The sequence below is a fragment of the Photinus pyralis genome, unplaced genomic scaffold (genome assembly GCF_008802855.1).
Source record: "Photinus pyralis isolate 1611_PpyrPB1 unplaced genomic scaffold, Ppyr1.3 Ppyr1.4_LG8, whole genome shotgun sequence".
NCBI lineage: Eukaryota > Metazoa > Arthropoda > Insecta > Coleoptera > Lampyridae > Photinus > Photinus pyralis.
The window spans coordinates 31,154,504-31,178,037 of NW_022170819.1; the positions used below are offsets into that span (position 1 = coordinate 31,154,504).

The 23,534-nt window shown below is 36.3% G+C and overlaps 2 protein-coding genes across 5 annotated transcripts; one reads left to right on the forward strand and one right to left on the reverse strand.

Annotated features, from left to right (window-relative positions):
• Positions 1 to 841: 841 nt before the first annotated feature.
• Positions 842 to 9,093, reverse strand: LOC116178623 (guanine nucleotide-binding protein G(o) subunit alpha-like). The gene is made up of 4 exons (XM_031498173.1): positions 8,553 to 9,093; positions 3,182 to 3,366; positions 2,730 to 3,134; positions 842 to 2,598 (listed from the first exon to the last, which is right to left on the reverse strand). The coding sequence occupies exons 1-4, from the start codon at positions 8,674 to 8,676 to the stop codon at positions 2,233 to 2,235; spliced, it is 1,080 nt and encodes a 359-aa protein (XP_031354033.1). The 5' UTR covers positions 8,677 to 9,093; the 3' UTR covers positions 842 to 2,232.
• Positions 9,094 to 11,796: 2,703 nt separating this feature from the next.
• On the forward strand, positions 11,797 to 23,194 carry LOC116178135 (synaptogyrin). Of its 4 annotated transcripts, none has more exons than XM_031497530.1 (7): positions 11,797 to 11,949; positions 12,004 to 12,117; positions 12,236 to 12,350; positions 12,713 to 12,950; positions 17,239 to 17,378; positions 17,431 to 17,634; positions 22,226 to 23,194. In XM_031497530.1, exons 3-6 carry the CDS (start codon positions 12,243 to 12,245, stop codon positions 17,614 to 17,616), a joined length of 672 nt encoding a protein of 223 aa, XP_031353390.1. In that variant the 5' UTR covers positions 11,797 to 11,949; positions 12,004 to 12,117; positions 12,236 to 12,242; the 3' UTR covers positions 17,617 to 17,634; positions 22,226 to 23,194. The 4 variants fall into 4 exon arrangements, with proteins under 4 accessions (XP_031353390.1, XP_031353386.1, XP_031353387.1 ...); XM_031497526.1 differs by having other exon boundaries at positions 11,798 to 11,949; positions 17,431 to 17,605; XM_031497527.1 differs by lacking the exon at positions 11,797 to 11,949 and having other exon boundaries at positions 11,959 to 12,117; positions 17,431 to 17,605.
• The last annotated feature ends 340 nt before the right edge of the window (positions 23,195 to 23,534 follow it).

Sequence of the window (23,534 nt, forward strand, 5' to 3'; positions counted from 1 at the left end):
CACTACGGCGGCCGCAGCTTCGGCTACATTATAAAAACGTCTCGCGTATAGGTACTCTTCTTCACTGAGACCTGCTTTTGTACCTAGTTATAAAGACTGTATAGTTGAAAAGTGCAAAGCATAAACTGCATTAAAAATGACAGTATTGTTTTAATTATTTTGAAATCTCTATGGAAACAATTAAATAAAGTGATTTTATGCGTGATTAGGTATCAAAATTTATAAAATGGTTGTAAATTCAATGGTATAGAGTCCTTTTCCAGAACTTTCTGGATTATTACTGCAACATTATTTTTGAATCTTTATAATCTCAACTAGCGCTGCAAACGACTACAAGCTCTGGAACATATTTCGAATCTTCTATAGACAGTTACTTAAAATGTTCTGCAAACCGCTAGAAGGTGGCGCTAATGCTTATAAATCCGTTTCAGAGCATTCGAAGGCTTTCCCGTGCAATAAGCCTTCGTTATAGCGTTTTAACGCTTGCGCAGCGCATCTTTCTCGAACTCTTTCCAAAGCCTTTTCGGTACCATTTCAAAACATTTCATCGTCTGATCTCAGAGCTTCCCAAGCCTTCTTTTCCTTTTCTGGCACAATTTAGGCGTTTTCTGGAGCGTTGTACTGCTTTGGAAGGGCTTCTAAGGTCTTTAAAGGATTTCTACAGCTAATGACCACACTATATATTTGCAAGAGATTTAAATAAGGTTATCTCATACCTCGGCTTGATTCCAGAAAAAACCTTACTTATATTCTCCAAAAAGGTTAAAAACGACCCACCTGGCAAGGGAAAAATTGCCTCTTCTGACATTCAGAAAAAACTTTCCAAGAAATTCACACAAAAAAAAGTGGAAGGAACTTTATTGTAAACAACTTACATTACACTAGTGGTCAGAACTATACTTCTTTAAGATCTATTGCAATACGTGATACCTCCAGTACAAATATTCTATAGAGCAATAAGATCTTTAAATCTAACGAATGGCGTCTGTAGTAGGTACAAACTTGGTACCTATTCCATAATTTGTTTACACCCAGAAACTACACCTCCAACCACTACACTATACTAAGAGCACATTAGAAAACAAAAAACGACAAAGTTCTAAACTCATAGCTACCTGTACATTGCAAATAACTATCACAGTCAATTCACCTTGCACATAAGACTTTTTGCGGTTTTTTTTTAAATTTTGTAAACAAATTTGGTGAAATTTTACTTAGCGTGTTTTCATGAACACTTTTAGTGAGATCCAATTTTAATTTGGTCGAATAGAAGGTAAGGTACGTTTATCACTAAATTAGGAGCAGTCTATCTACATTTTGTTGCTCTGCAAATGGGCAAAACTACACAGAGATGCGCGTTTGTTGTACGGCACACTACTGTTGGCGCAAAAGATTCGTATTTGATGTAAATTTTTATCAAATCAAAGTGTTTAATTTTTAGTTGTTTAAATGTAACCATCATTTTTTTGTGTGTGCAACTGTCTTTGCCATATTAACATAATAATGCCTTTTAAAATTGATTTCATTGTTTTGTTGATATAACAGCTAAAGACAATGGTTCCAGTTTGAAATAAATGGTAATTTTTAATTAGGCCTCTACATTTGCGCCAACAGTAAATTGGGTAGAGAGCTGCAAAGTATTCCTAGCATAAATATTATCACTAAATTTCGTATATATACAATGGCAACAAGCTTGACAATTTGTAATAAGGCAGTGATAGCATAGAATTGACATACTCAAAGGCAAGATTAACAATCACAAATAATCATTCATACAACAAAATAAAAGAAATCATCGAATTCAGTCGTTGACTGCAGAACTTCTATCAATATTTGCGAGCAAAGCTCTCTTAAGCTACTTAATCACAGTTTTAAAGCACATTTGCCCATTAATTATAACCTAATCAGTTACGATGAAATGCAAAATCTCAGTCTGAGCACTCTAAACTTCGAAAATCAACTGTTTTCTTTTAATATATCATGGTAACTCCAATGATATGAATAGTGAGTGAATTGGAAATGTTTACAGTTATTAAGGGGGGATGTATTTATTCTCACGTTATGGATGAGTTAAGAGGGCGACTATCACTATTAAAAAAAGACGCGTATCCTGTACCTTACACTACTGTAGTTCTAAAGATTCGTAAAAATGGGTACAGTTAAAGTCAGGGGTCACCATGAATTTTTGGGATGGGACACAATACAAAGCAACCCTAACGCCATCTACGTGCGTCACAATAAAGTAACCTGACCTAAATTCTCAGAAATCACCATTTCCATTATTGACTGGAAAACGACCTGCACATTAGCGGTATCGGTGGCGGTGGTGAAATGCGGATAGAGCACCTTTCTTGAATCCTTATTGCGTAAGACAAACTTGTGCTGTATGAATAACGCGCCTCGATCGACATCCTTATCCGGTCCTTTATAGTCGGGAAAATACAGTCGTAAATGTCTTTGGGAATATAAAATTTTCTCCCTGAACAGATCGAATTTGTTTAGCAGTAAGACGAAGGATGCGTCCCGAAAAAAGGGATTGTTGACGATTTGGCCGAATAAATTGAGGCTTTCATCGAGACGATTGACGCTGGGATCCTCCTAGAAATTGCGGCGTTAAGTTTCATTTAAAATGCTGTGAAATCGTTGAACTACAAACATACTGGAATGAATGCATGCGCAAAGTGGCGCACCTGTCCCAGCATGTTTATAGTTCAACGGGTGAAACTTACGAGTAGGGTCATGTCATAACCACTGAGAGAAACAACAAATAGCACCGCTCGCACGTCATCAAAGCAGTAAATCCACTTGCGCCTCTGCGATCTTTGTCCGCCGACGTCGTACATACTCACAACCATATCATTGATTCTGAAGTGGGTCTCGATTATCCCTTGCGTGCGAACTCGCGCTCGTAGGACGTCGGTTGGGGACGGCACGTACTTCGCGTCGCAAATTCGGTCCATATTCTCGAAGAGATACAAAGCCGAATCGTTTAGCTCATACTCGTATCCTCGGGCGACAGCTAGGCGTACGCCGCGATCCGACCAGAGCACCTGCAGCGATGCCGCAACGTTCGGAAGTACGGTGAAGGTCATGTCAAAGCAGCTACGACTTTGTAAAACCACCTGCGCGTGCGTCTATAACATTTACTTAACGATTGCGACGATCGGTGCCGACTGCCTACCTTATTTCTGGAATATTCCAGATTAATTCGCAACAATCCCATGCCGGCAAGGACATATTTCATCGAAGCTAGGAGATTATCCAAGACTGTCGGTCGGAAACTGCAAAGTTCCGTACTGGTAAATCCATCGGCGTGAATAATTTTCATTTGCTTCACTAAGGTACTTTTCCCACTTTCACCAGCACCTGAAATAACTTTCCTATGAGAAAGTATTGTGTGACTCGTTTTCTGTAGGGGAAAAATTAAATTTGTGATGTAACATCTGGCAGTTTTGAATTTGACCAGTTCCCGCTATAAATTTTGTAAAAGAAAAACACAACGGTTACGCCACTGTATATTTAATTGGCGCGAATCTAACAATTCAAATTACTAGAGAAGGAAGACTCCGAAGAGGATGCGCATTATGCTTTTTCTTACTTTTTCGATTGGCAAAACTCGTACTGCACGAGTGTTGCACGAGAAACTGAAGAAATCCATGTGAAAATTGCTCTCAATGGAACATAAATATTCGTAAATATTTGTTGTCATTTGTCCATAACCTCATTTTAGATTTAGGTAATCGACAAATCTCTATTCTAAAAAATGACAAACGATTTCAGTATTATTTATGATAAACGATGAGGAATATAAATTTGAAATTCCTGTAAAGGACCAATTTTTGGCGTTCAGTTCAATGAGTAAGTGTAACTTTTTGTAAAATAGAAGTTATGGCTAGTTCATCATCTTCGCTATCGCTAGATAACGACAAAAAACTCTCCCAACGCAAGAAACAAATTCAAATTGTCGCACGTTTGTTTTGAAAATTTGTTAACTAGCAGCTCCACGAGCTCACGGACCTCATGCGTCGAAATTTGCACTGAGTGCGTAATTGTTGCATCACATTTGCCAATGGAACACAGAAAATTGCCCTCAAATTACCAATAGAACGTAAAAATTGCACTCGTGCAGCACGAGTTTTGCCAATCGAAAACGCTATGTTGAGGCAGTAGAGAAACAATGTACAGGATGTCCCATTAGTAATGGTCACAGGGCATATCTATGGACCCGTTAATTGCACAGGTGCGAGGAAAAAGTTTTGTTAACAAAAGGGGCCAACAGAAATCACTGGAAATTGTTTTTAAGTTTCTAGCTCCGCCGCTAGAGGGCGTACGATTCATGGTTAAGCAGAAAAATGACTTTTTTTTCTAAAATATACCCAACAAACATGCATAGCTATCTTGTATCAATTTTGCATCATTTTGATGCAGCAGATATTGCTCTAGCTCATAACATAATGAGGGGTGGAGGAAGGAGAGCATCTCTTTAAGGAATTGAATGTAACTTCGGTTTAGGTTAACAGATTTTCACATAATAGGTCTTGTTGGAAAGAGCTCTCTTCTCTGAAAACCGCATTTTGATGTCTGTTTTCTAAGCAGAGATATGGCGAATATACGAACATTCACAAATTTTAATTGCAATATGGATGCTCATTCAAGATGGTTTTGAAACAAAAGAAACAGAATATCACGTAAAAAACTGTCAAAGTTTATCACAGTCTGAAGCATCACTTCATTAAACGTATTCGTGCGAATTATCACCACGATGGGACACATTTCTTGGTAAGCGAGAGTATTTAAATTTGAGTTATCCTGGCAAATGGATGGAAAGAGGAACTATATTTTCATGGCCAGCTAGGTCACTCGACCCAACTTGCTTAGAATTTTATTTGTTGTTAAGGATAAACGACGGGGCCTGTAGAAATCTATGAATTTATTTTCCACATAGTGTATAAAAAATGCTTTATACCCTATACAAATCCACTAATCCAGCATAAGCGAAAAAAACTGGGTGCCGGATTACCGTATTACTGTATTTGTTAGTTGGAGGTTGAAGATTAACATACAGGGTGTTTATACAAATTAAGGTACCTTGTAAATTTGGCGTATGTTGCTAAGAATTTTTTTTTATATTTTAACAGTTCGCAGGAAGGTGACTGAAATTCTATTGTGATTTTGTTATCGGCTTGTGCGACGGGTCAAGGGTTTTTGTTTGTTTTGTGGGGGCGTAAAATATTTATTGAATATATTTACAATGCTATAGTTGCTACAATCTTATTTGGCATAAATGCCAAATGTGATTCACCTTAAAAAAACAGAAAATCTTGTTTTTTTTCTATATTTTGATAAATAAGTGTGGTCCAGTCGAGGGTCTATGGATTTGAAGCTCGACTGCGATAGCAAGGGTCTCTGGTTCGAATCAGAGTTCGGACATTGATATTTTTAAATGTATAGTGGGTTGGGCTGGTAGAGCAGATTTGGGTGAAACCTCGCCCACTTAAAAATAAAGGCCAACAACGAGCTCGGCAACTGCGCAATTTCAAGAAATTGTTTAATTTATTTTTTTCAAAAAAGCATAAGAAATCCAACTTTACATTAAATTATATTTTAAGTTTTTTCCAGTACATATTACATGAATTTCTTGTAATAGCACGAAGTTGTGTTTTTCCAAATTAATCATATAATTATTTCTCTCAACAATAGAGAACGGAGAACAATGGAATTAAAAAATTACATGTTCCATGTGAAAAAGTACAACTCTAGGACACAAATCAGAAATATAAAAGCATTCGCTATTAGGACATCAAAATTGGAACATCCTGTACAATATATCTGCAATCATGGGAAAGGTAGAAAGTGTTTAAGAACCTCCTCCAACTCATCATAGGTTTTGTTGATAGTTTGACTCCGCACACCCCCCCCCCCCCCCTCTCCCCTGAGTGATGTTCAAAAATGCGTGGTTAAATAACGGGACGAGCCAGAGAGTAATTTATACTGCCACAGTTCAAGATGAGTGCTGCGAAACATTAGTTGTTCGATACCATCCCTTCTTTTAGGGGCAGTGTAATTTAATACCAAATTCCGCGCCCTCGTTGTAACGAAAGACCCGTTTTCCCCCTTGAAGCTGCCAGTTTTAGTAATCACTTTGTAGATGAACACCCGGTAACTACAAGCGTTTTAAGTTTGAGGCTTCGTTACGAAAAGTGTCGTGTCAAAGTATTTAGGGGCTGAAGATAGAAGGTAAAGGTATTTGATTTTATTTATAGTTGTGTTTCCGCAGCGGCTACCGTAAATAAAAACTGCAATTATCTCGCCGTTTGCAACCGTTCCCGTCAAGATATTTCAATTATTTTTGTTGCGCCTGAAAGCTCTTGTCATTTAGAAGACGAGGGCAAATTAATACTTTAGAAATTCAGCCCCGTTAAGCCATTATTAGCAGGTTTTTGTTTCCTGTGTGAATTTAAAACGGTCATTCAAACTGAGGTCGTGCCGGTTTACGCTGTTATATATTATAATTGACCTTTGAGGGCCGGTTGCACAAAAACAGTTTAAACCTAGCTTGGAATTAACCAGTGGATTACGGTCTAGGATTGGTTGAAATTTGACGTTTTGTCAAATTTCCACTAATCATATGTCTTAATCCATTGCGTTAATTTAAACGAAGTTTAAACTGCGTTTGTGCAACCGGCCCTAAGCCGATCCGAGGCCGACAATTAACAAAGAGCCTCACTGGACTCCCGATTTTAGAAATTTCAATCCGCCCAATTAAGTAAGTGCAATTAACAGTAGCTAAATAAATGTGTTGCAGTAAACGTCATTCCAGTTAGTCGTGTGGAGTATCAAAAGAGGCGCTCTTAATTTGAATTTTAAGACTAATTACATATTTTTACGACGTCAATTGGCCGTACAATTAATTAAGGAAGTTTTAAGTTTCGAATGTAGATACACGGTGTCGGTTGGGAAAACCATCGTTCCCTCTATAGCATAGTCGACGAGATTGCCGAATTTTATATAAGTAGGGTAAAGCCGTTTACTTTTGGCGTTTAACCGAATGGCAAGTTTATCTTTTTGCGTTTGGGCGTTGTAACCGAAAAGTGAGTTTGTTCTTTTGCACTTTCGCAAGCCACGTTTTGTAAGTACCGTACTTTTGAGCTTTTCCGTAAATTTATTTTTCATTCATACCGTTTAATTTTTGCTCTTACATTAAGTTTACCGCACCGTATCTATAGCCTTTGCCTCGACTTTTGCTTTTTCTAGCACAGTAATTTCTACCGCTCAGTTTAATTGCAAGGTAAACTTTTTGTTACTTTCAGTTTCATTAATAATGAGGGAGGAGGAGGTATTGTTTTGCTTTCCTGCATTTTCTTGTAGATACACTGAATTCTATTAACATCTGTTCCCGCTTCGGGAAAGTGCCGTTCGCTATAATTTTGCTTTAGCAGTCACCAGTAGGCGGCCGCCGCTTGTCTTTTAGAATTCCTAGACCTGCCGTTTACTCTGTTTGAGTAGTCCGAGGCTTCTGAAACCGATCCACCAAACCGCTGCTACCGCCGACCTTGACCAGGGACAAGGCCGTACTCTTGGTGGCGCTTGTGTCCGTCCGGCCGTCCATTCTGCCGATAGAAAACCCAAGTTGTCGCCGAGGTTGTCGCCACTGCCGCTATGTTTTGAACAAAACCGCTCATTTCTACCACTTTTTTAACAAAAAAATTACATACTTAATGGCAAGATTGTATTGACCGTTAGCACAAAGATGCTTTAAGAGTATAGTTGACCAACTTTGCCGCAATCTGGCAAAGATCATAGTTCTTAAGATAACCGCTTCCACGGTGGGTGGTCAAAAATGAGTACCCTGTATTTTGTACCTTTTGATGTAAACTAACAAATATCTTGAAAACTCTGATATGATTTCAGAGAATCAGCTACTGTTCTGTTTTACATAAAACATGTAAAGTGAGGCTTCATATTAAATAATGAAAAAATTAAAGACAATAAGCCTTGACAATGGTTACATTTTATTAGTGAGCAATAGAAATCAAGATACATAAAAGAAAATAAAAGACAGATCTCCTATTACTTGCTCTTCCATTTATCCAAGGGGGACCTAGTAAACAGAAAATATAAAATGAGCAATCTAGGACAGTCTGATGCGGTCTGATGGAAGTAAGTTCCCTATCAAAATCTAATGATAATTGTCAGAGATATAGAAGATAGTAGTAGCAGAAAAATTCCTCCATTTTCTGAACTTTCCTTTCTGGAAAATTAATCAAGAAGCTGTGCATAAATTTCAGAAGACAATTGCGAATGTTTTCAAGCATCGGTACTCTGCTCCATGTGCAACAGAACTTAGGTAATGCAGATTCAACTATTAATGGGAACTTTGTATCTACAATCAATGCAACCTAGAAATGAGAAATCTTTGGCTTCCGGCCGAGGTCAAGAGAATATCAACCTTCCGATAACAGACGGATACTGACCTAACTCATAAAAAAACATAATGTCTCGTTATCTTATCAATGCATTTGAACAAACAGAAACCGTATAAACGATCTTACCCAAAAGAAGTATCTTGATAACATGATTCTGCTGTTTGGCCAATTCACCCAATTGTCGATCGATTTCTTCGCTTCTTCTCCGAGCCTTACCTTCTTCACGCTCTATTGACAAACATGCACCCATTTCCGAACCATCACCATTTCTTATAATTGTTTATTCGCGGAGAGCACCAAGTAGTTTCAATCAAAACGAAAAAATTCGCTTTCACGCACCGCACTTTCTATTGTTTTTTTAAAAGCTAGTTTAAAGCCCACTTAAGTCAAGGTCAAATCAGTTTACTTCCATTTTTAAGAAATTATACGTGATCATGAATTAAACGATGTGAAATTTACGTTCTTACGTCATCGTACCCTGTGCTATTTTTGAATAATGCACCTAAACGAAAAAATTTATAACGTAACACATGGAAACTGTTGCAAAACAAAAGATCGTCTTCTCGTTTATGCTTAAGTAGTTGAAAGTGGCGCCATCTGTTCAGTTGTATTTTTAAAACACACTTTTGCAGTTTGGCGGTAATTGCAATGTATTCGTATTTTCTTTTATTTCAAAACCACTGATTGCAATTTGTAATTTTGATAAAAAATCAAAAGTTACCACCACTTTCAAGGTATAATATGAACCTCTCTCCCATCCCCCTCCATTACCTACGTAATGAAATGTAAAAGGCTTTGTTATAATTAAGTTTAGATAACAAATACAAAACAAATGAATATTTGACACGTTTTGATTGTTTGTCGTTTCTTGAAAACAGGGCTGGCTTTAGGCGTAAGCGGTGTAACCCGCCGGTTACGCCGCAGACAAGAAGGGGTGCAAAAATTACGGACCAAGGACATAAAAATCCGTACACGGGGCCATAGACATACTCATATGTCTATGTAAATAGCAGACGCGTTGACCCTTCGGAAAACCTTGCTTTTCAAAAAATGGGATTTGGCGGGACTTTGACTGATAGGCGATACCTCGCAGGGTCTGCTATTGTTTTAAATATGAACCTCTATACAAGCCGTTAATAAATGTCATGCAGATATTTCAGGGAGTGATAGTAATGGTCAAAGTAAGACAAAAATGCAAATATAGGCATCGTCTAAAAGGCGTCGTTTTCTTTATACAGGGTGGCAAAGAAAATGTAACACCCTATACCGCGACCAACTATTTTGATACTTTATTGTAGAGATTCTAAAAAATAATTGATGTATCCAATTTTAAATAATTATCACAGAACATAAGAAAGCGCAAAATACGAGAAAAAAATTCAAACTTTGCCACCCGGTATAACGAAAATGAGGCCCTTTTTAGACCACGCATTTTTTTTCTTATTTTGACGAGTACTATCGCCCTCTAAAATATCCTCGGAAATATATACATGAGATTTATTAAGACCCTGTATTTTTAAAAACATGCTTGCCAAAAGTTCCAATTATTCAGTCTTTAGTGAGGCGGGGAGGTGCAAATTCTAGTGCTTACTTACACTCTATATTTTATATTAAAAAGCTTACACGTAACTTTTGCCTTGAGCCGGCCCTGCTTGAAAACATCACACAGTTGTATGAACTAATGAAGTATCCTCAAAAAATAATGAAAGAACAATGGATGTTTGTATATTAACTTATTTTCCAATGAGTAGAGATTGCGTTTACATTCTTCCCAAAATCATTATTTACCGCATTTAAAAAAAATATATATATTATATTCGTTACGGCTGGCTGGACGTCCGCCTGAGGTCCCAGCATATTACAATACCTAGAGATTTCAAATTTTCACTAAAAGCTGTCTGCTATAGTGTAGATGTGCAGGCTCTATATAGTCCATTTTGAGTTAGATTACTCGTGAGATCGATAATTTTAAACTTTGCTAATAAAATACTGATACTACCCATCATTGTCATTTGGATATACAGGAAGGACCTAACCTTGATTATCATTGATTATGTATAATTAATGGTATTATTAACAACAAAATGTAGTACTTAAGAGCTCCCTTTGAAACACATACCCCGCAAGATGGCGCCATAATTTATTAGATACATTATACTCTCGTATTACTGAAAATCATGCAAATATGAGGATAAATTCTGATTCTACTTGTCAAGGAGTCGGTAATAAGCTTTTTTGGGATTTCAATTTTCATTATTACCCATAAAAACAAGGTTGAAACTTGAAACACTTAACACTTATTTTGAAGTAGTATTCTTCAGGTATTCTCCCCAGGATATAGCGCATGTTAACACCAAGACTATGCCAAGAATGCTAAATGTGTCCAGTGTGATTACTCACACCAATAATAAATACCATTTGCTTTTTTACCAAAAATAGCGGATGATTGCGATCTTAGAGAGTCTAAAATTGCGGTACTTTTTATATCTAGTGACTTTAAACGCGCTAAAGTTTAGGCGCCCTCTATGGGGAAGCGGTAGGTGTTACCATTATAATGACAATCGAATCTGTTGACTGAAATTTCATGAAAAATATGGAAAAATATCGTTTTTTAGCGACTTTAGCGATGCGCTTGGCAAAATCTGGCAACTTGTTTTAAAGGCCCTGATTAAAGGCAACACAGTGTGTGCACCTATATCTTTTTTATACCGGGTGAATATTTCGAAACCGAACATAGGCAATTAACATGGGAAAAACGTTTTGCAGATTGTTGCTCTCCATGTTAACGAGGGTTTATAATAACACCAATCGAAAGGAGATTTTTTTCTCATCTAATATACGAATTAGTTCACTTATGTGATGGTTTTGTCCGTCTGTTTGTTTGTCCGTCTGTTCCTCGTTTAACTCGAGAACGAAAAGAGCCAGGGATGTCAAATCTTCGCCAATAGAATTCTACGCGCTCAAGGACCAGTGGTATTGAATATGAGCCCAATCAAAAGTCTGGTTTCCCAATACGAGCTGAGTGGCAAAAAAATTCCCTTCCTGAAAATCCTATGCGATTCTGCGTATCTTTTTTTACTATGTTACCCACCTACTAACCTACCGTATTGTTTGGGACATTTTTTTGTAAGTATAGGGATACTGTGAAACCACAACTTATTATTACTTTGTCAACCTCTGCTCCCTAGACTGCAAAAATTTGTTCTTGGGCTTCAATTTTGCAGTTCAAAGCGTTGGTTCCCAATGGAGTTTTCGTTTCGAAATTGGAGTATACAAATACCTATGCGAAAAAATGGGATTACGTCGCTGGTGACGTCCCATGACTCATTTTTTCTCCCGTTCACCATTGGAAATCGTTCGTCGTTCGGGAATAGAATGTCGCATCTATTCTCGGTATGACAAAAGAATTGGAGAAATGGATCTTGGTAAAACGAGAGTGAATTTTGAAACAATAATAAAGGAGGAGGAGTGGGAGTACTCTCCACTTCGACTTGCGATTACGCTTTAAATAATGCAGTAGCGGGTACGGTATTTCGTGTAATCAATCTAAATTAATTATCAAGTTCTAATTTTATAGGAAGTGTCCCTTTTCCTATCGAAAGGAAGTCGGTACCGACTCCCTCTACTCGTACGGCAGTTCAGTACGTGACCTTGAATCAAACCTGTCGTCAAACTTCAAAATTCTCTGAACGTAAGCGCTTTGCATTTTACTATTATACCCTTTAATTCTTTTTACACGATTACGTATTTTCATTCTTGTAGCGTCGTGAAATTATCATAAAATCGATCAGTAATTAAAGTGTTTTTAGTCTTGTGATGAACATGGAAAGTGTCGGTGCGTACGGGGGCGGCAAAGCAGGGGGTACCTTCGATCCCATCGCCTTCGCCAAAAGGCCCCAGGTTATACTGAGGGCCGTCTCTTGGGTGAGTGTTAATTTTGTATTTTTGATTTGTTAGGTAATTGTAAACGATCGATTTTACGTTGGGGGTGGGGGGTGTGTCGAGATAAGAGGGTTTATTGATTATTTTGAATTTGGTTTTGGAAATGGGGTCATCTCTCAATGAAACTTCATTTTGAGGTCTTGGGCGATTTTTCATTTCGATTTACTCCGAGATTTGCAAAAAAATCACAGTTAGGTTAGGTCGCGGTCATTTAATTTATCCTTGAGCCTAACTTACATAATATTTTGAACTCATTCCGTTTATTTATAGTCTCCAGTTCGATAAAGGCAATAAACCCTCTTGTTGCGTAACCGAAGCGGTAGTTCAAAACGCTCATGTTTTAGCTCTTTGCCGTGATCGTATTTGGCTGCATTTCGTCGCAAGGATGGATGTCCGATCCGGTGTCACAAAAGGAGGAGTGTTTATATAACAAAGACAGTAACGCGTGTAATTATGGAGTCGGTATATCCGTCATCGCGTTCTTAGCTAGCATGGGTTTCCTAGCTGGCGAATATCTTTTTGAACAAATGTCCTCCGTCAAGACGCGCAAACATTACGTCCTCGCCGATCTCGGATTTTCTGGTTTGATTCGATGCTTAAGACAGAGTTTTTATGTTCGTTGACCTACTGGGCGAGTGCAAATTTGGGATGTTCTTTAAGATGACCAACCGATCCAACTTGGACGGTACTGGTTTAAATTTTTTATGCATTATCCTGATTTTATGCTAGAAAAGGTTTTGTTATTTTGTTTACATTATGCAGTTCAATGAAACAGACTGATGAGTTAAAATGTAAGTGCATTATTTGGAACACACTGTATAAAATTGACACCACTGACATCCTTTTGTGAGCATTATCTGAAACCATTTGTTATACACAGGATTGTAATGTACAGGGTCCTGCAACAGTGGGTCAGTCTTTCCTAGCTCATATCTGGTAAAAAATATAAAAACAACTTTTGTGCAAATGTCAACTATATAGATGGCTGTTCATCTATAGAAATTATTTTTTAATGTACAGGGTGTCCCATTTTTATGGTGTAAATATCTGATTTTTAAACAGAACACCCTGTATATTTTTGCTGTTTTTGTTACATCTACATTGAAATCTATTCACGTTTTGATTTTTTTGCCAATCCTGCCATCATATTAATTAAGCAAGCCTCACCTTAATGAATCGTAGCGATCTTGTTTTTTGAAGTTAAGAAATACCTCAAGAAATACATTTGATCAATAATGTTCATCTGAATAAAGGCTTTGATCATGAGAAAGTTGGATTTAGTGATACAGAGTGTTCACAATAAAATTTCAAAGTGCCATACTTACCTTTTTCATCTTTTTTTTTTAAATTCACCTTTTTAATTAAGTAATTTTATTTTAGGGTGAAATAGGGAGTACACTTGCAGCAAATAATTAATTTGTGACACTCTTTTGTTTTTTATTATCATGACATACTCCGATGCATAAACATTTAATTAATTAATGGGCAGGTATTTTTGTGAAAGATATTAAATAACCTAAAAACTACAAGATTTAGACACAGGGCATCCTTTATAAAAGTTGAAGAGAACACAACAGACAATCGAATAGCGAAGTAATTTAGTGATGGTTCCAATTGAAAAAAAATAATTAGAAATTCTGAAATATCATTGTGAGCACCCTATATTAATTTTTTCTGGCGTGATATGGAAATTCTGATTCTCCCCAAAAAAAAAGGGCCCATAGAAGGTGCTAAGGGGAACCGTCCACTTCCAGCCATTTAAGCTAGGGAAAATGAAAACCCAATTTGACATTTTCAGTGTTTCTGTGATATCTTGGTTATTTTCAAAGATTACTCAAAAATTTTAAATGCGTTTTTTTAGACTGAAAAAGGGACGTGATTGCCCCATTTAACCAGATCTCATCAATACGAAGATCCCAATGTCACGAATTTCAACCACCCTGTACAACTATCAATAATAAATTTAAATAAATAAAATTGTAAACTCAGTAATTTTCTTTGCAATTTCAGTAATTTTTTGGTAATTCCGCTAAAGAAATGAATGTAAAACATTCTTGCAAATTTATGTAAAGGTATAGAGTGTGACACCTTAGTATTTTTTTTTGTTCTCTATCTCATTCTATAAAAATTCAACATGGCGCCTATACGAAATAAGAAAGTAGAAGCCTGTAGCTTCTACATCTAGCGTGCTATGGAAAGGTTCAGATTCTTTGTTTATATTAGTCTGTACTAGTGTTCTTTTAGGAGGGGTGGAAGATCCTATCCTTTTATACACCTTTTCGATACTAATTTCGCTTTTCCGAAAAAAGTGCCCATGTAAGGTGCTGACGGGAGCACGTCTTTGAATAGGTTTTCGGATATGCCCTATCCGATTTTGACAAATTTCTTTCAAAACTCCTACCGGTTTGCGCATGCGCACATCTGATTTTTACAATATGCGATATATGGTATTCAAAAAAAATTTAAAAAAAGGTTCAATGATTCAAAAAAATTAAAAGGAATTTTAAAAACATTTTCGAATTTTTTAAAAAGCTTTTTGGAAATTGTCTATATCAATATTGACTGTTTTTAGTTTTAAAATGAGAATAAAATATACAGGGCGTTTCATTTAAAAAAGTGAGGTTAGGTCCCATAACTCTTGTGCCTGACCCCGTATATTTATTTTGACAACAGAAGATTAATCACCTTCTTTGGGGGCCTGCAGAAATGCTTCTCGCTAAGTTTGTAGTAATTAACTTCCAATATTTTTTGAAATGATTTCTAAGAAGAGCTCTTTACACATTACTGCATTTCTTAAATTCCATAGATGTTTTTCAAGATAATTTATAAATCATAAGGTTCTGAGAGCTTAAGTCTGTTTGTACACTATCAGACAGGGTGTTATAGTTCTATCGTACATTTTACAATGTAAACCTTTCATTTATAACCGAGTTTATAACATATGCCAACACATTATACAATTTTCAAAGCGAACTATCAAATAACGATCGCAAATACGCCTATACCAAAACGTTTCTAAACAAATCAGAAAATAAAATTCTCATTGTACAGGGTGGCCAACTAAGAATGCGAGATACTGTATCTGAGAACCTATCCATCTTAGAGGCTTGTGGTAAAAAAGTGATGTTTTTGTGAATTCCGCTATATTAACCTAACAAAAAAAATGTCCGGTCTTTGAAGTTGACGATAATCTCAACCTTTTTTGTTTGACAATTTTTGCTGTATCTCTAAAAATGAAGTGGTGGGGGGTACTCTAAGGTTTTCGTAAAGAACACCCTGTATCTTCGAAACGGCTGAGCCGATTTTAAAGGACTCAGGTTAATTGAAAACAGTGATTCTTCGCCTACAAATATTTGAAGTTTTGTTAGTGTCACATATCACCGCTTGAGGGCTTTTTTCGACATTCCGACAGATGTGGTTAATTTCTCAAAAAATTAAATGCATTGGCTCGATTTTTTTCTCATGAAAAAGTAGCTAAATGATGCCTAAACAAGTTCGTGAAAACTGCATCTCGATATCTTGAAAATTTGAGGGTATAAAATTTTCTTTGGCCTAAATTTTAGGTTAGGAACAAGATATCGAGATGCGGTTTTCGCGAGCTTGTTTAGGCATCATTTAGCTATCTTTTTCATGAAAAAAAATCAAACCAACGCATTTAATTTTTTTGAGAAAATTAACCATTTCTGTCGGAATGTCGAAAAAAGCCCTCAAGCGGCGATATGTGAAAGTAACAAAACTTCAAATATTATAATATTTGTAGCCGAAGAATCACTCTTTTCAATTAATCCGAGTTTGTTCAAATCGGCTCAGGCGTTTCGAAGTTACAGGGTGTTCTTTACGGAAACCTTTGAATACCCCCCACCACTTCATTTTTAGAGATACAGCAATAATTGTCAAACAAAAAAGGTTCAGATTATCGCCGACTTCAAAGACCGGGCATTTTTTTGTTTGGTTAAAGCGGAATTCACAGAAACATCACTTTTTTAGCTTCCCGATTGCAGTTACCCCCCTAGCGCCCTAGCGGCCATTTCAGGAACTGTTTGTGTGTTTGTTAAAATCATACCCAAAAAACATAGGTATTTTTCTGCATCATGTGGCTACGAGTGTGGCTATTTTCGAAAAGCGTTAAAGACACCCAAACGTTGGGACTTTTGCTTACAGAGCTTCTAAGCGAAATATTTTAGACCCATGGTTTCGAGCATGGTTTACAGGAAGAATGTATACTTTTTGTATTTTGTTTTAAACGGTATAAATATTAATATACTTTTGTACGTGCGTTTGTATTTCGACTTTCATTTTGTATAGGGTGTTCAATCAATACAATACAATTTCGTTTGCTTATTTTTAAAGATTTTTACTATCTGCGCTGACAATACAAGTTGACTTTCATTAGATATGCTCCTAAACCAAAAAAATGAAAAAAAAGATTGTCGCTTCAAGTCCTTCTGGTACATTCTTGAGGCGCAGTCATGTCGATAAAGGATTATTCACCAGCGATAAGGAATGAAAGCGAATGTGACTCATTCTTTCTCTGAGATATGATATGCCTTCTAGATTTTTCGAGAAGGTTTATTGTTTGCTGTATAAGCAAATGAATTGTGTTTAGCCTCAGTCTTAACATCAATTCTGAAGTGATCAATACTGAAATTCGCGCTCGTGTAAATTTACATGAGAGTACAAATAAGTGATAATTAACTGGTATAAATCAATCTACAATATTTAAGGACGGTTTTAATTTAGTGTCTCTAATGAACATTAATAACATTGAGAAGATGAAATCAAACTGCCAAATTTGCTCTTGTCCAGCCCTGGGTCCACGAACCTAAAAAGTCTGTCTTTAAATGTAACTATAATTAACGCATATTTCTAGGATTTTGGGCTTTTTTATATTTCGTGGGTTTCTGGTACCTCGCGAGCCAGTGGGGTAAGAGCGACACTCCGAAGAACGGGTACGGTGTCAATAACGTGCAGGCGGCCATTGCGTTCTCATTTTTTGCGATATTTTCTTGGGTAAGTCTTTTGCGCAAAAAGTCGATTAATAAATGATGTCGTTGTTTTTAAGGCCGGATCCGCATTCTTCGCGTATAAGCGTTTTCGGCAGGGCTCCGACGCCGCGTTCGCACCTAGTTACGAAGCCGATACATCGCTACCTAGCGCTTATCCGTCATATCCCGGTGGTCCCGATACGGATCAACATTATCAAGAGCCACCTTTTACAGCAGGTGGGAACCAAAGAGGTCTGTATTAGAAGTCACAAAGGAGACAGGTTTGTAATATTACAATGCAGCTCAGATAAGCTGACAGAGAATGAAAGATAAGGGTAATTGGATGCCAATGTAGGGCAATGACATGCAGTTTAGCTAATCAAAGCTAGCAATTATTGTTTAAACCCATCATTTTCTTTGCATGTTTCACAATATCATTTGTTTTTGCAAGTCATGTTGAAATGTCATCATAAATAAATTCTTTATGTGAAGTTCCTAGATGCACATTGTCTGAGGGGAGGAAAAATGGCAAAATTAGGTTAACTATCTGCTCCATAAGGACATACATTACCTTTCACTTTGTAGAATTTGGTACGCAACCCTGTCAGGTAAGTGTACCTACTGAAAGAAATCAAATTTTTATAAATGTTACTGAGACAAACGACAAGACTGAAGACTGCACCAAAAAAGAGGCGGAGTTATAATTTGGCGGATAGCTTTTGGATGATAATTTCATGCCTGGGCCTATTCACTTATTTGCCAACTTCACGCCAATGCAAGAAAATGACAGGAAATAGAAACTGAAGAAAATCTTCCTTCGTTCCCAGAAGTGGATGGATCACTCAGTCCCCTTCCTGCACGAACTTATAAATTAAGATGGACTGCTAATGCTGAATTGACAAGTGACACCTGCATGCACATCATAGGGCCATTTCTACCTCTATGCAACTGTTTGATCAGCAGTCCATCTTAATTTATAAGTTCATCTTTCCTGTCACTTCCATTATAAAAGAATTCAAAAATTCATATCTCGAAAACTGTTTATTTTGACAGCCATAAAATGCAGCGTGGCCAATCCTTAGGATTGATCAGCAGGACATTCTTGTTTCTTCCATAGGAAATTACAACGCGGAATGTATACGAAAAAGGGGTTGTTAACATGGAAAATTCTTGTCTGTGACAGGAAATTACCCACATGACATTTCTTGAGGGTTAGAGGAAAATCTTGAGATATTAAGAGGAAATTTTGACTTATGTGAAATTGACCCCGCCCACATGAAATAATTTGAAAAAAATGTGCCCACAGTTAGTGCTCGAAGCTTATTGCTAGTGCTCTTACATAACATGAGAAAAATAAAAAAACAGGGGCGGGGCCAACTTCACACTCAATTTTTACTTATAGAAATAATGCACGCAGATGGTGTTAGTGCTGTTAAATGTCAGATAAACAGTATCTCAAATTCTTTCGCCGCTCATAAAAAAGTCAAGTGTGAAGTTAGTCCTACCCATACATTTTTAACTAGGTGAAACCGCATTTGATTATTAGTGCTGTTTTGCGCTCGAAAAGTGCGATTCCAGCATTTCATCTTTTTAAGAAAAACGAAAAAAACTTAAATATTGTGTGAAGTTGGCCCCACCTACGATTCGTATTTTAAAAAATTCACATACGATCGTTAGTGTAGTGTTAGTAACCGAATATAGCGAAAAGTTGAATAAATAGGGAGGAAATGTTCAATATATTTCAGAAAATACAGATTATTGATTCAGTTGTGCGTTATTTAAACAATAAAACCAAAAAGCTGAAAGAGTTTTTTTTTGTTTTCAGTTCAATCGAAATTGTGGTAGTTTACATTTACATTGCGACATGTCAAATTAGACAACTTTTTGTTACTGTATGCATTATTTTATCGCTGATAAAAAATCTGTTAGTTTCATAACTAACAATTATAGAAGCATAAGTTTCACTGCGATATTCTCGCCAAAAGTTGTATGATCTCAAAAATGCCATCGGGTTTACCAAGAAAAAGTAAGCAACTTATTTCAAATGTTGTTCGTTATTTTGAACGAGAAAAGGATAATGCTGGCTTAGCAATATAAGAATTCGTACACATAATCCACAATGCAGCATTGTCCGTAGAGGCTGCTTTGCACACGTGTTCTCTTCCATTGACTCCCAAGATGCTATGTAGACATAGTTAGTGATGACGTCATAATACAGAATACATCGATGACGTGCGTGCATAATTCGAGTAATAGTATACACTTACAACGGTATGTTCTTGCGCATCTAGTGTCACGTCAAGTGTGAAGAAAAATTACAGAGTATAGAGCGGGTATGTCTGGGATTTCTAACGAGAAATATTCGCCCTAAACATGATGGAATATTATGTAATTAATGCGAATGCGAATTGAATACAAATAATATCTAATTATTGTTATTTCTGAAATGGTCTTTTTATATGGAATAACGCCGTTAAAATTTGGGGTTATGTTTACCTTATTTGGTACTATGTGAATGTGGTGCGATTAATTAATTGCTAGCTCGCAGAATAACACAAAAGTTGAGGATCTGCATTTTAAGTAGGTCTATTAATGCATTGTTTTAGGCGTAATGATAATAGTCAACTCAGCTGTAGGTGTTCCCGGCTTCCCGAACTTCAGAGGAGTAAATTTGTTTCAGTTATTTTGGCTCTATGATGTCGTTGCAGTGCGTTTGTGTTATGATCACAAAAGACTATCCGTGCAATATTGGTAGTAGGATTTTCCTTAATTTGCGTCACGTCATCGGTGTATTATGACGTCATCATTAAGTATGTTTACATAGCATTATGCGAGCAGTGGAAGAGAATACGTATTTACTAAATACCTAAATTACCAATTACTAAAAAATTGTTTTGGTAGTTATTTGTAACATTATTTGGACGTAAAATTTTTTTTTAAATTCATTTTAATTGTTTTTTCTTAATAACAAAGCCTGCAGTACTTAGCAGTAGCAGTCGAGAAGCGAGTGCAAAATCAACTTACCCCATACTCACGCGCAGAGCCACTATTACTTTCTTGTCAAGACGGCCGTTTCGCGGCACTTTCGAATCTGTTAAAACTGGCGGTTCTTTTTGTACACGGACGGGAAAGGAAATGGAATCAAAACTCATAATTTTGTTCATAGGAAAAGACGAGAACATAAAATATATTACGCACATGCGCTGTCAGGGAAACCTTCTTCGGGACAAAAACCCTGACATAGCCAACATAAATACCCGAAATAAATGAACAAAAGCAAAAGAAAATCCACAAAACATTTCCAATTGTGTAACAATAAAAATCAGGTCAGGAATTTCAAGAGTCTAGGAACGTCATAGGAACATCAACGTGCATAGTTCCAAGTGGTTGTTGAATGTCATAAAGGCGATCAACTTTCGCCTCCTCTTTTCGGCCGAACCACAGCCATTTTACCAAAGGCGCGTTCCTCTCAGATCTCTCCATGAATTTTAAAACAACGCAGGCGTCGTTTACCAGCCATGTTGTTGACTTCAAATCTTGAGGTTGATATCTGAATGATCGGAAAACATTAGTCTGAGTCATCAGTTACAAAAATAGCATCTTCATCTGAATCATCTCCCTATTCACTTCTCTGTGCTACCAATTTAAAATAATCTTGTGTGTTTCCACGTATCAGGTGTAACTGCATAAATGGCTTGTTGCCAAATATCTAAACAATATTCTTTGCCATAACCTTTCTCGCGAATGTGTCCGTTATAATGTTGTTTGCAAGTTTCACATATATTTTCGATTGTATTGAAAACGCAATGGGCGTAAGATGTTGTTATAAAATACAAACGTAAACTGCTTATAAATTGTACACAAATATTAATTTAATATAATCTTTGCACACTTGACATTAACGCCTATCTACATTCAATCATTTAACGTGTGTTTTAACTTGCTGTGTTGGATCATGTCGTAGATGGAGTTCCGAATTGCTGCTTGTGTGAAACCGTCAACATCGCTAACTGGTTTCTTACATTGAATGCTTTGTTTTTTAAGGACTTTCTAGAGGTTTACCCGAATTATAAATTTATGACATAGAAGCCACTGTTCGCAGGCTAATAGTGAATGCATCCGCAATTCTCTGTGAATTGAAACATGTTACGTATACGAATTCTTATATTATTAAAATAACCACTAACCTCTTTTACTTCGGCGACTGGTCAAAGTAGACCACCATTATCTCATTCTTTTTCAAAATAACGAATAAGAATAAGTTACTTACTTTTTCTTGGTAAACCCGATGGCATTTTTGGGCTATACAACTTTTGGCGCAGAATATCGCAGTGAGACTTACTTACAGAAGTTATGCTTCTATAATTGTCCGTAATGTAGCAAAAAAATATAATATCATGAAACAGCTGTCAAATTTGACGTGTGACATAAATTACCACAATTTAATTTCGATTGACAGCTAACCTGAAAACAAAAGACAACCCTTTTGACTATTTGGTTTTATTTCTAACAGAGCGCACAACGCACTGCCTCAAGAACCTACCTATATTTTGTGAATATATTGATCAGTTTAACATAAACATGTAATTCCAACGTTTATTGTAGTTTTGAAACATTTTTTTTTGCATTACAATATTCCCCAAACACAGAATTGGTGATGTGGGCGCAAACTGAGGAAAATCTTCTTTATCTCACCTCCGTTTAGGAGTGCGTTATTTTGGAAAATTCAAAATCATTGGTATCCAATACCCAACATTATCATCATCCATGATAAGGTTGAATCTGTTAAAAAATGAAGCTTGAAACCCTCAGTGTAACTTTAGGATATTAGCAAAACTGTATTAATTAACAAAATGCTTTGCTTTGTTTCAGCTCCCGGCGACTTTTCCGCACCCGCATACTAAATATACGTTATAAAAATGTTGGAAGATAGCTGCCATAAAATGTCTAGGTACATCGTATCTCTCAAATATAACTTACATATATTTGGTCGTCAGTACTTAGGAAAGTATTCTGTATTCCGGAGATTTTTTTACCTAATATTGATCTTTACGCATATATTTTGTTGATACTTTAGATATTTATTTTGCCATAAATATGATAATGTAGTGATATTAATGTACAGACGTAGACGTAATTATTCTCAGAGAGGGCTTTTTAGTTGGAACTGTTTTGTTTTGTGATAATTTTTATTTTAGTATCATTTTTAGATTGGACGTATTTCTTGGATGTGGTTAGACAAATACACTTTTACTTACGTACGTTAATGTGTAGATATATTAAGAAGTGTTTACGATTGCGCGTTGGAAAACACGACAGCTGTGTTGGGTACATTGATGTTGATTACAAATTCTTTTTTGTATAGCGTCGAGAGGCTTTCTTTATGATGTAGAATGGTTGCATTCCACTCTCTTTATCTGCTGGTATTTTGAATCAAGTCAAATGACGTACCAGGAGTTGGAGATGTTGTCATGTTTAATAATTCTTTGTGTTCGCTTTCAATATAGAATTCGTAGGAGCTTCACCATCTACATTTAAATAAAAATGTTTTTGAGAGTCGCGCTTGAATTGTTTGTTATGCAGTATGTGAAAATATCAATAGCGATAACAGTTTATTACATAAGAAACCAGTGTCTGTATTAAATGTGTTGTCTAATGATCTACTCTACATTTTGTGGTCTTTTTTTAAAAACGAATGGACAGTTTTATCATTTAGCAATAAATTAGAACTTTAAGTAATTACGCATCGTGTATAATTCGTTTAAAGCACTGCAAAAACTAGACTACTGAGTTGAGGTTACCTGTTTATTAAATTCCTGTACTTTTTCGTTAGTGAGACTAGCAATAGACGCTCTTTACTTCTTATTATTTTCGATTAAATAGATGTATTTGTAAAAATGTACAGATGTATGTATGCTTTAATAATAGTCAAATGTACAAATTTAATTTCTCTACCGCATTGACTAGAATTAGTTGGTATTTGGTGTTGAGATTTGAATATTTTTCAAATTTGCTCTTAAGTTACAAGTATATTAAGTGAGTTGAACACAATATGTACATAATGTGTTATTGTGATGTTTTAAAAGTCAGATTTAAAGAACCCTGTGTGTATAATAAGTTACCAATAAATGTTACAAAAACTAAGTGTTTCATTTAAGCATTTGTTTACATAAGATAAAAA

Bases quoted from the DNA above. Each gene is read 5' to 3' on its own strand.
- LOC116178135 (XM_031497526.1), top strand. From the start codon at position 12,243: ATGAACATGGAAAGTGTCGGTGCGTACGGGGGCGGCAAAGCAGGGGGT. The intron at 12,351-12,712 runs GTGAGTGTTAAT...CTCATGTTTTAG, and splicing joins TACTGAGGGCCGTCTCTTGG to CTCTTTGCCGTGATCGTATT. The intron at 12,951-17,238 runs GTTTGATTCGAT...GCATATTTCTAG, and splicing joins CGCCGATCTCGGATTTTCTG to GATTTTGGGCTTTTTTATAT.
- LOC116178623 (XM_031498173.1), bottom strand. From the start codon at position 8,676: ATGGGTGCATGTTTGTCAATAGAGCGTGAAGAAGGTAAGGCTCGGAGA. The intron at 3,367-8,552 runs GTAAGATCGTTT...AAGTTATTTCAG, and splicing joins TATCAAGATACTTCTTTTGG to GTGCTGGTGAAAGTGGGAAA. The intron at 3,135-3,181 runs GTAGGCAGTCGG...TAAATGTTATAG, and splicing joins TGGAATATTCCAGAAATAAG to ACGCACGCGCAGGTGGTTTT.